Consider the following 15,421-nt stretch of genomic DNA (forward strand, 5'->3'; position numbering starts at 1 on the left):
TTTATCTGCCTCCCACTTTATCATCTTACACCTCCCCCATCTGCCATCCTTACGGCACTTTGTCATTCATTTATACATATTGTCTATTAAAACCAGGTGAGATTTTCCCAATAGAAAGTACAAATGGAAAAGCAAAGACTACTTTTGATTTATAATTTGTATAAATTAGAGAAGTTAATTAGGGTGCTCAGTCAATGGAGGACAAAATATTTAAATTTTCATCATGCTCAAAAAATAAACATGAAAAGTATAAACAAATCAAATTAGTTGCTAAGATAAAATTCAAACTACAGATGATGGCTGTCAATACATAGTAGTGACTCAAAAGCAGAATTTAAATTTTTCACAATAGTTACTGTTTTCAAAGTAAGAGTTCCAAGGTCAGAAAAGCAATAATTTCAATGTCATTTTTCTAGAGACCATTGTTTTAAGCTTATTAAAAAGGCTTTTTCATTTTGTGTTATTGTCAAAAGAAAAACTTGCAGCTGACAGTCCAGTCATATCCATTAAGTTCTTTAATAGCAGTACACAGATCTTTTCAAAAAATTTATTAGCTCAAGGAGAAATGAACAGTAACAGCACCAAATAGATAAAGAATTACTTACATGTGAAAAAAATGAACAGGTGGTGCTAAGGTTCATGCATTTTTACATGCCAGGACCACTTGATTTTTATATACTTGATGTATATAAAAATAATATTTTTTCTCAATAACTCTATCCTAATTCTCCTTTTTAAAACATACAAAGCACAGAAAATAAGTTAGCAAGTATACATGTGATGCCATTTTAAGATAAAAATATATTTACAAACCATATACCTGATAAGGGGTTAATATCCAAAAGATATATTAAAAAACTCATATAACTGAACAGCAAAAAAACAAATAATCTGACTAAAAAATGGGCAATGACCTGAATAGATATTTTTCCAAAGACAACACAAAAAATGGCCAATGGGTATATAAAAGGGTGCTCAACAAAACTAATCATCAGGAAAATGCAAATTAAAACCACAATAAGATACTACCTCCCATCTGTTAGGATGGCTATTATCAAAAAGACCAGAGATAACAAGCGTTGGTAAGGATGTGAAGAAAAGTGAATCCTGTATACTTATGTTGGGTATGTAAATTAGTACAGCCAAAACAGTATGGAGGTTCCTAAAAAAATTAAAAATAAAACTACTATATGATTCAGCAATCCCACTTCTGGGTATTTATCCAAAGGAAACAAAATCAGTATGTCAAAGAGTTATCTGCAATCCTATAATCATTGCAGCATTACTCACAACAGCTGAGAAACGAAAATAAATGGAGGTGAATCTATAGTGAAAAGACATGTGAGACTGAGAGTATAGAGAGACTGACTGCAAAGAAGTATGAGGAAATTCTGGCAGTGATGAAAATGTTCTATACCTTATTGTTGTAATGGTTTTACAGAGATGCATGCATTGTCAAAACTTACGGAATTATATACTTTAAAAAGACACAATTTACTGTACATGAATCATACCTCAATAAATTTAATTTTTAAAAATGATGTGCCACAAGCATGGTGTATGTTACAACATTAAGATTATATTTCATTAAATTTGAGGGCCATCAAATTCTCTAAAAAAGCAAAAAAATACATGAGTATCAAAAGTCTTAAACTTTTAGAAATTCAGAACAATTTATTTGATTCTGACTTAGGCATATTGCCAAATACGGGCCCTAAGATGTCTTATCTGTAGATGACCAGACTACCAAATTCAAGTTCAAAGTACCTTTAACGGTCATTTTCTCTAACACAAGGTAAGTAAAGAAACTCATGACTAAGTGCAAACAAGTTCAGCTACCATTTCAAGGCATTAAAACAAAATGTTCAGAATTCAGATTGTCTCACATAGTTAAGCCATACACAGACCAGTCTTCTCAGCTCTTGAGCATCTGATACAGTGACACATCTAAAAGTGGGATAAAAAACATCCAAGGTGTTTGGTAATGAAGAGCCAAAAAGTAACCAGAAAACAAAAAGTTTGAAAACCTGCATCTTATAGCCAACATGTTATGAATAGTCATTTCTCTAATGTGGGAAGAAAACACCACCAATATTCTGACATGCTAAAAAGGTTGGACTTTTCATATAAAAACTTAGAAACACAAACAGCAAAAGGGGCAAAAAAAAAAGAAAAAGAAAAAGTCATTTTAATACTGAGAAGACTACAGAACAGTCTAGGTAAAAATTCCAGGAGCCATCCAGTCTTTAACGTCATAGTCCTTAAATGCATTGAAGCAGTATAGCTACAGATAAAAGAGCTGTTATTTTTAAATTTCTGTATTTTACAAGCTTAGTGTGTTTCGTATATGCCAAATGTTGTTTTAAGTGCTTTTCAAATATTCACTTATTTAATTATAATACCAATCCATTGAGGCAGATATTTTACTTTATAGACGTGGAAACTGAAGTAGAGCGATTAAGTAACTTTTCCAAGGTTACACAACAAACCTGGCAGTCAAAAGCTAAAGTCATGCTCCTAACCACAAACTCTGCTTCTCTTCATAAGTTTTTAATTCATGAACTTTCATGGATATGAGCATAGCTTTGCAATAGAGGAAAGTACACAGACTCTACTAACCACAAACAAATGGTCTTTTGTCAGTCAAATGCAGTTATTTAGTCTCTGCAACTGCATTATTTGTTAGATTTCTGGCAGTGGCTCTCAACTCTGGCTGCCAATTCTGGCTGCACATTGGAATCACCCAGAAGTTTCATTTAACTGGTCTGGAGTGGCAACTGGTCATTTATTTTAACACTCCCCAGATGAATCCAATGTGTAGCTATGGCTTAAAACCAATGGTGTATAGCAAGGTTGTGAGCTTAAAAGCCTGGCAAAATAATATAGAGAGCAGGGGGGTTGGGACAACCTTAAGAGTCCAATTTAATTAACAAAAAAACCACAACAAAACAAAACAATGCATGGATTAAACTTAATATCTACAAACATTGGCTCACGGTGTATCTTCTGTTCTTGGAACAGCCTTTTATTATAAACATATCAATGATAAAAATACTTACTCCAAAATGCAAGTCTCTGAACACATCCTATAAGGGAGATGGAAAGAAATCAAGAAAAATCATAACCAATGTCACCAACATGTTATTCCCTTATGAAAGTGAACTTCACAATGGGTCTATGACAACACACAGCACTTGCTTAGTTTAACTTTTAACTTTCAAACAAAAGGATTTATGAACAGCCTTTTGGAACTTAATTCTCATATGTTCAATTAAAAAGTCTTATACTAATTTCTATATAAATGGAAATGGATACTCACATGCTGCTCTAAATGCATGAAGATTAAGCACCTATTCTAAAATAAACACAGCAATAGGTATTAGTGTATCTACACTTAAAGCACAATAAGTCAGTATAGTCTAGTGGTTGTCAGATGTTACATTTTGTAACCAGTATAAATTTCACTTCAAATTTAAGAGACTGATATATTAGGGTTGCAAAATTTTTATCTATAAATATAAACAAATACACGAAACTACCACTTTTTTTTTTCTTTTTTCGGGATGGAGTCTCATTCTGTCACCCAGGCTGGAGTGCAGTGGTGCAATCTCAGCTCACTGCAACCTCCACCTTCCAGGTTCAAGTGATTCTCCTACCTCAGCCTCACAAGTAGCTGGGACTACAGGCACATGCCACCACACTCGGCTAATTTTTTGTATTTTTAGTAGAGACGGGGTTTCACCGAGTTAACCAGGATGGTCTCTATCTCTTGACCTCATGATCCACCTGCCTTGGCCTCCCAAAGTGCTGTGATTACAGGCATGAGCCACCGCACCCGGCTCACTATTACCATTTTTATTACCAACATATAGAGAGACATACATTATACCCACTACAACATCCTTATGAGAACAAATAAAGATATCATAATGAGTGTAAGGATATATTTACCATCATATTTATAGAAAAATAGAATGCTATTCAGAATAACTTGGACCATTTAAAAAAAAGGTAAAATTAATCTAATACACTCAATTTAAGAAGACATGACACTTTTACACTGTTGGTGGGACTGTAAACTAGTTCAACCATTGTGGAAGTCAGTGTGGCGATTCCTCAGCGATCTAGAACTAGAAATACCATTTGACCCAGCCATCCCATTACTGGGTATATACTCAAAGGACTATAAATCATGCTGCTATAAAGACACATGCACACGTATGTTCATTGCGGCACTATTCACGATAGCAAAGACTTGGAACCAACCCAAATGTCCAACAATGACAGACTGGATTCAGAAAATGTGGCACATATACACCATGGAATACTATGCAGCCATAAAAAATGAGTTCATGTCCTTTGTAGGGACATGGATGAAATTGGAAATCATCATTCTCAGTAAACTATCGCAAGGACAAAAAACCAAACACCGCATGTTCTCACTCATAGATGGGAATTGAACAATGAGAACACATGGACACAGGAAGGGGAACATCACACTCTGGGGACTGTTGTGGGGTGGGGGGAGGGGGGAGGGATAGCATTAGGAGATATACCTAATGCTAATGGCGAGTTAATAGGTGTAGCACACCAGCATGGCACATGTATACATATGTAACTAACCTGCACATTATGCACATGTACCCTAAAACTTATAGTAATAAAAAAAAAAGACATGAGCATAAATTAGAAAAGATGGGTATCCACAAGTTAAAATTTTAAAATTATGAATATGAAAAGATAAAACTCAACTATCTGGAAATATTTACATTAGCTTCGTTTGTGCGTGTGCCTTAAATCTACAAGGCCTGGTGTTACGTACTAAGGCTACAGAAATAAAAGGCAGAGTTTTACTCAAGGAACTAAGTTTAGTAGATAAAACAGACAAATGAACTGGTAAGTTATAAACACCACAAAGGTAGGCACAATCATGCTACGGAAGCACAAGGTAAGAGGGACACTTAGGTAGAGGCACTTATGTAGGATTCTGTGCTAGATGCTGTACACAACTGTGTTTGTGGGGATGGGGTTGTGATGATTAATAAAAACCCAGATCTTTGTTTCAAGAGTTTACATTACAACAAACTGGCCTAAAAGACCAACCACGAAGAGGTCATTTCAAAAGAGGCCTGAAGATCGGACTCTAAGCCATGATCCTTAATAATCTAGATTTAAAGTTGTTAAAAACATTATGCTGCTAAACTTCCAGTACATCATTATTTCTGATTTAAAGAGGAACATTTTAGAAAATTTTACTTGAATTGGTGGGGGAAGGAAGAGGGGCAGGGATAATGCCCAGGAGCCGTCCAATCCTTAATGCTACCTTGAAGACATAAAGACAGAATAGCTATGGTTAACATCTCTATTATTTTTGTTACTTGAAGAGGGTAGGGATCCTGCTGCTTTTGCTAATTAGCAAGGACTAGTAAAAACAGGAGCTCCAAAAGTACTGATAAACTTGAAATTTATTGAATGATAAAACAGAAAAGTCTCAACTTATAATTGTCAAATGTGAACAATCTATGAGATTGCCCTAGTAAATTAACAAAAATACTGAAGAAGAGATGATTATAACAGGAACTATGTGACAAATGTGCCTGACTTATTTAGACAGTATAGAAATGGCTACCAAAAGATGGAAAACTAATATAAAAATGTGTCAAAACTATCAATGAAGAAATTTAAAGACAACTTCTTAAAGTATGCCTTAAAAACAAGTAGCTCTTTACACAGTGGTGTAGCGAGACTACCTATTACTGAAAAATCATTAACTCATTCAGTTATCTCAACTGATGTTTCACTCTGTATACTGTATTTTTATGACAGAAATAAATATTTCATAGACACATATGAGGAAGGAATGAATGTGAAAAACAATTTGAACTCCCAGGACGAGCACATCCTTTAGTAAAGCACTCTGCTTTTCTTTGCAACAGAAAAATCTTAGTTAAATGTTTTCTCAAAAAGTGTTCTAATGATCACCTGAATTAGAATCACATGAGGGACATTAAATATGCAGATTCCTGGGCCCCAAATCTGAGATCCACCAAATTGCTTTCTGGGGACCTAAGAATCAGCATTTTAAAAAGTTCACTGGAAGATTCTGGAGCCAACTAACGTTTTAAGAACCATTGCCTTAGACACTTTAAAGCTGCAAACATGATATATACTTATTAAAGAAAACAAATGCACCAAAACCAACTGAAAATACTGATTTGTTTAATCTTGAAAGACTGGGACTCTTTGAAAGTTGAAGCAAATCAATATTTTCTTAAGAAATATTATAGTAAACATAATTTTACCTTTTCTTGAGGACTTTAGGCTGTCACTATGAACACCTTCACTCTACTGTAAATGAAGCATAAATGGCGGAAGATATAGTTCTACTACTGTGTTGGTACCCAGCACAGCAGACACCCGATCCCTGGGAGTACTCCCTGTGTTCTGTGATGGTTCCACTTTCTTCTTCCAAACTCTAACTACTGGTGTCTTCCAAGGATCTGTCCTCAGTTCTATATTAAAACCCCACTGTGCAGTTTACTTGCCTCAAAGCTTCAGCCTCCACAGAGGGCTTCCAAATCCTAAACTTCCAAAGGATAGATTGCAAACTAAATCATTACCATTATCCCTATAACAAGCCAATCTGCCTGACTACCCTGTTCCTCTTGCCCCCAACCCCTACCATTTCCAAAGTGTATGCTAATAGCTATCTACATTTTCCCAGGAAAGAAATATTGGCATCATCTTTGACCCTTCTTTATTTTCACTGAAAGTGCCTATTCTGATCTTCAAAGTCTGTCTTCTTCTATTTTCATCATCACTACTGTTATTTAAGCTTTTATTAACTTTAGATCAGTTTAGTATAAAAGACTCCTTTCTCCTAGAGTCCTCCTACTACAATAGCCGTATTTCTCAACCTCTTTGTCCACCGTGTACTCTGGGAGCTTTTAAATATACAGATGTCTGTGTTCCACAAAGTTCCAAAGATTATACTGATGTGGAACCAAGGCTAAGAACCGCTATATTAGTGGGTTTATTTTCCATTAAACAATCAAGGAATCTGCAACAATGCTTTTGGTTTCTAGTGTATCTTTTCAACTGCAAAAAGCCCCTAAATGATACCTTGTCACAAAGAACACTAATAATAACAAAATCAAATAGCTAAATACTAATGTACATTGTATACCTACATGCCCTTCATTGAACTGACTATATAAATGGTCCCTTTATCTTTTAGTATTACTGATTACTGAACTCTTTTCATTATTTTTTCTTCTGTTGGGAATGGCAGTTCAAACTCTCCTAGTGCAAACTTAACAGGACCTTCTGTGGACAACCTTCACCTTATTTATTTCATTGATCAGGCAAATATTCTATCACAAAAAGCTTTCTGATTCTATATCAGAAATATCAGAATAAGTATAAGAAGAACACAAAAAGAAAACAGCAAAACCTCACTTGAGAAAAGAATCTGTTCAAAGTGTCTTAAGGTCTTGGACTTGGTCAAAATTTTAAAGCAGCTGTATTTAAAGTCCACTGAGGAAAAAAAATAAGAAAAGTTCAATTAAAAGGAGTCTCATTCTAATTTTTAAAACAACTTCAAAACTTTGTTTCTGGAAAAACACCAACATTACATTCATTCTCTTATTTTTAGACTTCTTGGTTTAAAATTATTTTAATACAAAAGTTTTTCCCCTTCCCCCACAATTCTCATTTTAAGTATTTGCTGAAGAATAGTCAATCACAAATATATTTTTCAGCTTATCCTACACTGCCATGCGAATTCACCTGTTAAGATCACCCCCTAATTCCATGACCTTAAGAATACCTCTTTTAACAGTTTAGTACATACTTTTACTTTTTCTGTGATTGATTTATAAGCTGCAGGTGTTTATGTGATAAACTGTTTTAAATCTGTTTGGTATGCAGAACAAGTAAATTCAGGGATTCAATAATTTGATAAAATGTCCCAAAGATATTCATAAGATAGGTTAAAAAAATAAAAACGAAATGGAATGAAAAGTGTACTTTTACTCCTGACAACTGCAGTCTTTTACATTTTCTTGGAATTTTTATATAAACGCTTTAAGTTTAGAAAGAGAAATGCCAGGCATAAAAGCAATCATTATAGGAATGGGTTCATGTGAATACGATTATGGAAAAAAAAATCATACAAAGACAACCAAAAACACACATGGCTCTACTTCAGTTCTTGATTTGATACATATTTGTCAAGCTCATCTAATTAAATAATGAAGTCCCTATTTGAAAAGCGAAACTAGTTTTTTTATTAAAAAGCTGTCTATAACTCTTATACATTTAAAATATTTTTGGTTTACATGGAGGTCATATTTTAAAAATTATGTATGGCAAAGACAGAAAACTCCTATATGTGCAAGCATATTTCCATTTATATAACCTCACTTTAAAAGACTGTCTCTTAACTATCAATGGCAGACACCAGAAATACCCCTTCGCATCACCACTGTTAGGCATCTCCCTACCATTTCTTTTTAGTAACTGCTTCAGATACGAGTGCTGCCTGGAACACACCTTTATCTCCAGTTCTCACTTTACCTTTAGACAAATTGGCACAGAATCTCTTAAGTGGTGACACAGGGCAGGCCATAAACTGGGGAAGGAAAAAGTGGTAAACGAAAAGAGTGCATTAAGCCTACCTGCTACTCTTTACAACCCTGTTCACCCTTCCCCACTCCAAGCCTGTTCATCACCATCAACCAGCATCAGTTGGGCAAATGGCTGGAGAATAGTGGAAAAAAATCTTTTCTTATCACAGCAAAAAAGAACAACACAACTTATTTTCATTGTTTTTCCTGTTTTATTTTCAATTCCACTAATAGAGATAAGGGAAAAGAAGGCTCTGTTCTCCAACCTCCCAGTCATTATCTAGTCCTCACTCCTGTCCTTAATATTCAATGGCTGTTTTGCCTCCTTATTCTACCCTAACTTATTTCCTTCACTGCCATCTCTCCCCAAAAAATCCTCACCTCGTATAGCCCCAACTCAGCTAATCATACCTTTCCTATGGATCATCCATTCCCATCAATTTATATCTTTTCACCTAATGCAAATTCTAGGGCCAGTTCCTGCTTCTCATTTTCCCTCCTATTCTAACATTTGGAGTCACTAATATTAGGTTTGGAGTTGGGGGTGGGGAACCTATATTATTCCCATAAAATATGTATAGTATTAATAATGAACTACCAAAGCGTCAAGAAAGTTATTTTAATCTTTTTAGGACTCAACTCACTTATCTGTAAAATGAAGAAGCTATTAGATCACCACTCTAATATCTGGCTGACAATTTCCAGTTCCTAATAATAGGGATCTTAAACTATAGATCTGAGGTAGAATACAGGAATTTTCTAAGAGGCACCCAGTTGAATCTGCTGATCAGCTATGTTTGGGAATCACTGCTAAATGCTAAGAGGTTCCTTCTAGTCTAAAACTCCAAGATCCTAAGCTGGAATTTTCACTGCATTTGCTGGTAGAAAAATTGTGATAAAAGGAGTACAGTTTCCATAGTTATTGGTGCTATAGTTCAGGTATGTTACTGATTCAATGGGCCTTTGCAGACTGATCTAACACTTAAGCAATCTTCAGATTACGATAACAGCTGACTTGCAAATGAACTTGTAAAATATGTTTACAGACTGGGGACCATCAGCACAATACTAAGTCCTCAAAGTAAAACACTAAAAATTATTTCCTTAGTATTATTATGTGCACAGAGTTTTTCACAGATGGCTTTTTTACTACTAATATTTAGCCTATATGTCAGAAATAAAGGTAGAAGGAGCATGCTCATTAGGATCACTTATTCTGCTAATTCACTGATAGGGCTTTGTATATCATTCAAGCAAAGCCTAGACAAGTCTAGATCACTGGTGAAATTCAGGGTATTAAAACGCCTAAAGAATAGTCTCATTCAAATGTTTAAACTGCCAGGACTTTAACTCCCCAGAAGCATACTAGATCATTCACTTATGAACTCCATGTATCTATTCTAGATCTGGTAACTTCCAATTCTCATCAACAAGGGTTCCTGTGGTTAATACTCAGGCTTAAAACATGGTTAAACATGTGGGAACTAAGCACATATAAACAGCACTTGAAGAGATGCCACATTAGTGTGTTAATTTGAGTGGAACCTATTCATTTATGAATAAATGAATAATGAATAATGAAATTATTAAAAGGTAAAAATAGAAATGGAATTCTATGCTAGTCATTTTTCTCTTTAAAAAGATGCACTTAAATTTGTACAAAATAGCAGGATAAATTGCAGGAAAATGTGTCCATTTATTTCCTAATTTCTCCAAATAACATAAAATCTACAGTGAATGCCATTATGTAAGAGCATTCTTTGAATATCAAGAATGATGCAGTTGTTGCTATGGTAACTACTCATTTTATTGACTAAATTGTGGGTTTGGGTAGCATTCTTTCAAAAAACATATTTCAACATCCTAAGTAGGTCTGATAAGACTCTTTCTGTAGCTATCTGTTAAACAATAACTACAAGCCCCATTTGGGGATGATTAAGCAGCCTCTATTAAAAGCTAAGCTTGATTTGCTAAGGAAAGAAACCTTTAAAGTTTGACAAATGAAACATATCAACTACATTCAAAAGAACAAAGGATACTTAGTTTTAACTTTCTAGAGTAGTTGAAACGTGTGTATAAATCAACAGTAACATGATCTTACCTGTCTGTATTCCTTTACTGCCACAATTTTCCTTCTAATCCTAAATTATTAACTAAGTATAGGACTAACACCAGAAGGCTGCTGACTTTTCAGTTTGCAATTAAGCTAAAATGAGAACCAGTGGAAAGCTTTCCTCATTTCGATACTCAGGAGAAGTCTCTCTCCCAAGCCTATGAAAACAGAATTTTCACTGTCAAAATCTTATAAAACAGCTGTGTACAAAAGCCTATATTTAAAGATATCAAGGATAACTGTAGACTCCAACTATAAACACTCTTCAGGCACAGGCAAAAGCCACTAAGGCTTCTTCCCCTATGAGCTTCCACAGAGGGGGTTCTCACCGGAACCCCATCCATGGAAGCCGAGGGTGGGCTTCATCGGCATGTGTCTTTAGGAGGCTTCCAATCCAAACGGTATTTTCAGAACCTGCCCAGATCTCTTCCTCACCCGCCTAAATTAACAGTAAGACCAAGTATTTAAGAAATGGGAGTGGGGGCCACGAGTGTAGCCCGCCCACTTTTAACAATGTGAAGTCCAGTCAGCTAAAAGGCCTGCTGGCTTCCCAGCCCTGGAAGCCAACGCGAGGAAGGCTCGGCAGGGTTGTAGGAATGAAGTACTAGGAAGGGGGTCTGATAAGGAAGCAAACTGTACAGCCGGTAGGTCAAGCGTAAAGGAGGGACAACTCAGGTTTCTTTCCGTCTTTTACAAATGGATTTTACCTGTCTTGTTTTACCTCGGCGTCTCTTGCAAAAAGCGACCCCCACCTCCTCTGTGAGCCTGTATGTGTTTGTGTGTGTCGTGACAACAACCTCAGCACCCCGGCTGGGGACAGGGGCTTGGAGGGGGTGGGGACTCAATTCCTTTACAGGCCTAGAACTCTCCCGAAGGGCCCTCGAAGAAAAGGGGGCGGGGAGGAGCGCGTCTGATGCCGACTAGGGGGCTCAGACCAGGCCCGGGAAAGCAGCAGCGGCTGGGGGGACGTGCAGATCCTTTAGGTTTTAATGGTGGCCTCTTTGGAGGAGGGAAGAGGTGACAAGGGGTTGGGGGTGATGAGGCCTCCCCTTCCCCCCTCACTCAGCGCGCTGTTTACCTTCTCGGTACTTCTTGCGGAGCCGCCGGTGGACGCTCTTTACCACACCGGAGAGCTTCTCCTGCTCCAGTTTCCGCTCCTGCTCCCGGGGCGGCGGAGTGTTCGGGGACCCGGCCCTCTGCCCACGAGCAGTATTTCGGCCGCCGGCTCCTGGCTCCATATCGCAGCCGCCGCCGCCGCCGCCGCCCCTCAGGCCCCCGCAGACGCTCCCCAGATGGAGGAGGTGGGGTAGGAGGAGTGAGCTGCGGAGGCAGCAGCCGGAGGAGGCTGAGGGGCCGGAGCGACAGCCTTGGAGGTGGACCCTCACCCAAAAATGCAAGCTGATTGGTGGATTTTGAGGGCTGGGCGGAAACGGAAAAGGCTAAGGGCCAATGGGCAGAAAGCGCCGGCGGCGAACCCGGTTGTTTGGGAAGGCGAGCAGCTGGAGGAGGCGGAGCTTGCGGGGATAGGGAGGCTGAGGCAGTGGGAGCTCTAGGCCTGGGTGCTCATCTTTTCCCCACCCTCCTCGGATTCTGTGCGCAGGCGCTGTGGTCCGGCCTCGGGAGACGAGCTGTGAGCAACGCGCGTGCGCGTCTTAGTTTGCTTAGTTTGGGTTTTTTTACATCCTGGCCTTCTGATGTCTTCCATCATTTCCACCCCCTACGCTTTATAATCTGTTGCGATGCGGCCAGGGTCCTCTGCTTGAACCTCCGCTGCACCTTGTCACATGTAGGTTCCCTTTAGTTACTTGCGCTTTGAGATGACGTTACACTTCAGAGAACTCAAGCCCACAAGCTTTCTAAGGCTCAAGGAGAGGTCTGGCTACCAAATGCTAATTTCTCAGGTCGACAATGGTTAATGCCTGCAGTACTACTACTGGGCAAAGGACATAGAAAATGCGAAAAGGAGAGGGCCAAGAAAAGCAACAGGAGATGCAGGAGGACAATAAGGAACGATGGAAAACTCACAGCAGATGCCCTCAAGAACTTTTGTAGTGACCACGGTATTAATAAGCAGTCTGCCCTGATCTTATTCGCATCAGCACTCTGAGCTTTTATGGTCAGCTCAGGTGACCTCCTGTCCTTTAATTTGGAGAGTTAGTCTATGCGGAGTGTATCTAAGTGGGTTTGGTAACCTGTTCACCCTCCTCCACTTCTTCTCCTTCTTTTGGGGAACGCGATTGTTGACTTCTGTCACAGAAAGGTGGAACACTGCTCTCTGGAGAGAGGTAGACTGCATTGGCTCCTGAAGTGGTACTGAGGCTGCTGGAGTGTCAGAGATTCAATAGACTGAGAGCCCCTAATGAGTTGTGTTGGATTGTGTACCACTTCCCCATTGCAGGTGTTGGTTACGTGACAGCCTATGGAAATGACTGCAATGGGAACATTTTGATAATGATTTTCTAACTACAAATAAAGCTTGCATTATGTAACTGTTTTATATGCTACCTTCTTTATATTGAATACGCTGAAGAGCAAAGAATTATACACACTGTCTAGGACACAGGAGAAGCAGGAGGTGAAGGGAGATTGATGGAATTTGAAGGCGGAAGATGTGTCCCTACAGCACAGTGAAGAGACAGATGAAACACAAAGACAGGGACAAATAAACTTCAAAAGAATTCCTTATAATTATGAAGAGAAGTTAAGCGGAAGTGCCTAATAAATTGAAAATATGGTGGTCTTATTTGGGGGAATTTCATTTGGGAAGAAAGGGGAGCTTGAATTACATATCTCTTTTGGCTCTTTCCGTATTTTAATACATATGGAAGGCAAATAATGGTGCAGATATTCGAAAGGTACAATGATAGTAAAAAGAGCATTAAATTTCACTTGTGCTGAACTGTAGTTTTTTTTTTTTTTTAAGGAACTTTTCAGCATAACACTAGCAAATGAACCTTTAAGTCCTCTTAAATGGAGATGTTCACTGAAGGAAATTTGGAAAATACAGAAAAGAGTAAAGAAAATAAATCATCTGGACTGAGAGATAACAACTGTTAACATTTCTTCTTTGTTTGTATATACTAATTTCAAATAGGATATTTCTTGATGCCTATGTGGCAATCTATTGTATGAATAGCCTACTATTTCATTAACCAATTCCCAGTTATTGTAGATGTATGTTTTCTCCAGCTTTTTTGTATTACGGATAATGTCATGACAAACACATTTGCACACAAGTATTTGTCCATTTCTTTAATTATACATTCCATCAGGCTAAACTCCTAAAAGTTCAATTTCTGAAGCAAAGGGTCAAACATGTTAGGGTTTTGATGTATATTATGAAATTGCCTTTTCTGAAAGATAGTAGCAGTTTATGCCATGTCCAGTAGTACCTATGGATGTTTACTTCATTGCACCCTTACCAAAGGTAGGTATTACAATTTACAAAGTCATTAATGAGATTTTAAAAACATGTCTATTTTTAATAAATATGTGGAATTTCCTGCTGTTTCATAACTAGCTATTCTTATTGGTATAATATTTAACTTAAAATACCAACGTAAGAATAAATAAAAGGAACTTATTTAAGACTATCTAGTTGTCGTTGTTCAAGCAGATTGAAGAGTCCTACCTTTTAAAATTACTTTTTGACTTCACACTTTCTTGAAAAGCAACCAAAGAAATAACAATTGGACAGCCAGATTTTATTTTACAGAAAATAAAATCTTTTTATTTTCTTTAAATTTTTTATTTAGAAAATTTATTTAAAATTTTCATTTAAAAAATTTTAAATTTTTAAAATTTTCACTTAAAAAATTTTAAATTTTTAAAATTTATTTAAATTTTTTGTTATAAAGATTTTATTTAAAAAATAAAAATAAGATTTATTTTATTTTATTTTATTTTATTTTGAGATGGAGTTTCGCTCTTGTTGCCCAGGCTGGAGTGCAGTGGCACATTCTCGGCTCACTGCAACCTCCGCCTCCTGGGTTCAAACGATTCTCCTGCCTCAGCCTCCCAAGTAGCTGGGATTACAGGCATGTGCCACCATGCCCGGCTAATTCTGTATTTATAGTAGAGACGGGGTATCTCCATGTTGATCAGGCCGGTCTCAAACTCCCGACCTCAGGTGATCCACCCACCTCGGCCTACCAAAGTGCTGGGATTACAGGTGCGAGCCATGGCACCAGGCACAGATTTTATTTTAAAGATGCATGAATTCAAATGAGGTATAGGCCAACATGTCCTGAGAAACATTTTAAGGTGATTTTTTTTCAGCTGACTATCCACCACAGCACAAAAGGGAATTTATAACTACTTTCCTCCTGTGTAGTTAGTAAGATTACAAAAAGCTTTCTATCTGTTAAGGTTGCTGAGGAATTGTAATGGAATTCTCCATTTAAGGGAAACAACTGTCCTAATTGCTGATAAAATGGATTCACTGAAGGAAGCAGGCTTGGTGCCATATTCAATGAGCATATCCTATGCCCAGGAAAATGTCAGCAACTTTCCCCACTTTGTGGTGACAGGTTTTTATTTACTGTAAATATCTTGTTTTTAAAAAATTCTCTCATTATTTTAAATGCCTGTTAGAGAAAGAGGATGTTGGAATAAAACACTCTTCACTGAGCAGGACAAACCAGTCTGGGAAGAAGAGGCTTTTCTAATGACTGCTCTAAAC

The 15,421-nt window shown here is 37.4% G+C and overlaps 1 protein-coding gene across 1 annotated transcript in view; it reads right to left on the reverse strand.

The window, feature by feature from the left end:
* Nucleotides 1–12,121, reverse strand: part of BMT2 (base methyltransferase of 25S rRNA 2 homolog) — a 118,029-nt gene extending 105,908 nt beyond the window's left edge. Inside the window, exon 1 of the mRNA XM_054494302.2 lies at nt 11,819–12,121. Coding sequence (XP_054350277.1) covers nt 11,819–11,978 — 160 coding nt within the window. The 5' untranslated portion in view covers nt 11,979–12,121. The remainder of the gene's footprint in view (nt 1–11,818) is intronic.
* Nucleotides 12,122–15,421: the final 3,300 nt, after the last annotated feature.

The sequence above is a fragment of the Pongo pygmaeus genome, chromosome 6 (genome assembly GCF_028885625.2).
Source record: "Pongo pygmaeus isolate AG05252 chromosome 6, NHGRI_mPonPyg2-v2.0_pri, whole genome shotgun sequence".
Taxonomy (NCBI): Eukaryota; Metazoa; Chordata; class Mammalia; order Primates; family Hominidae; genus Pongo; species Pongo pygmaeus.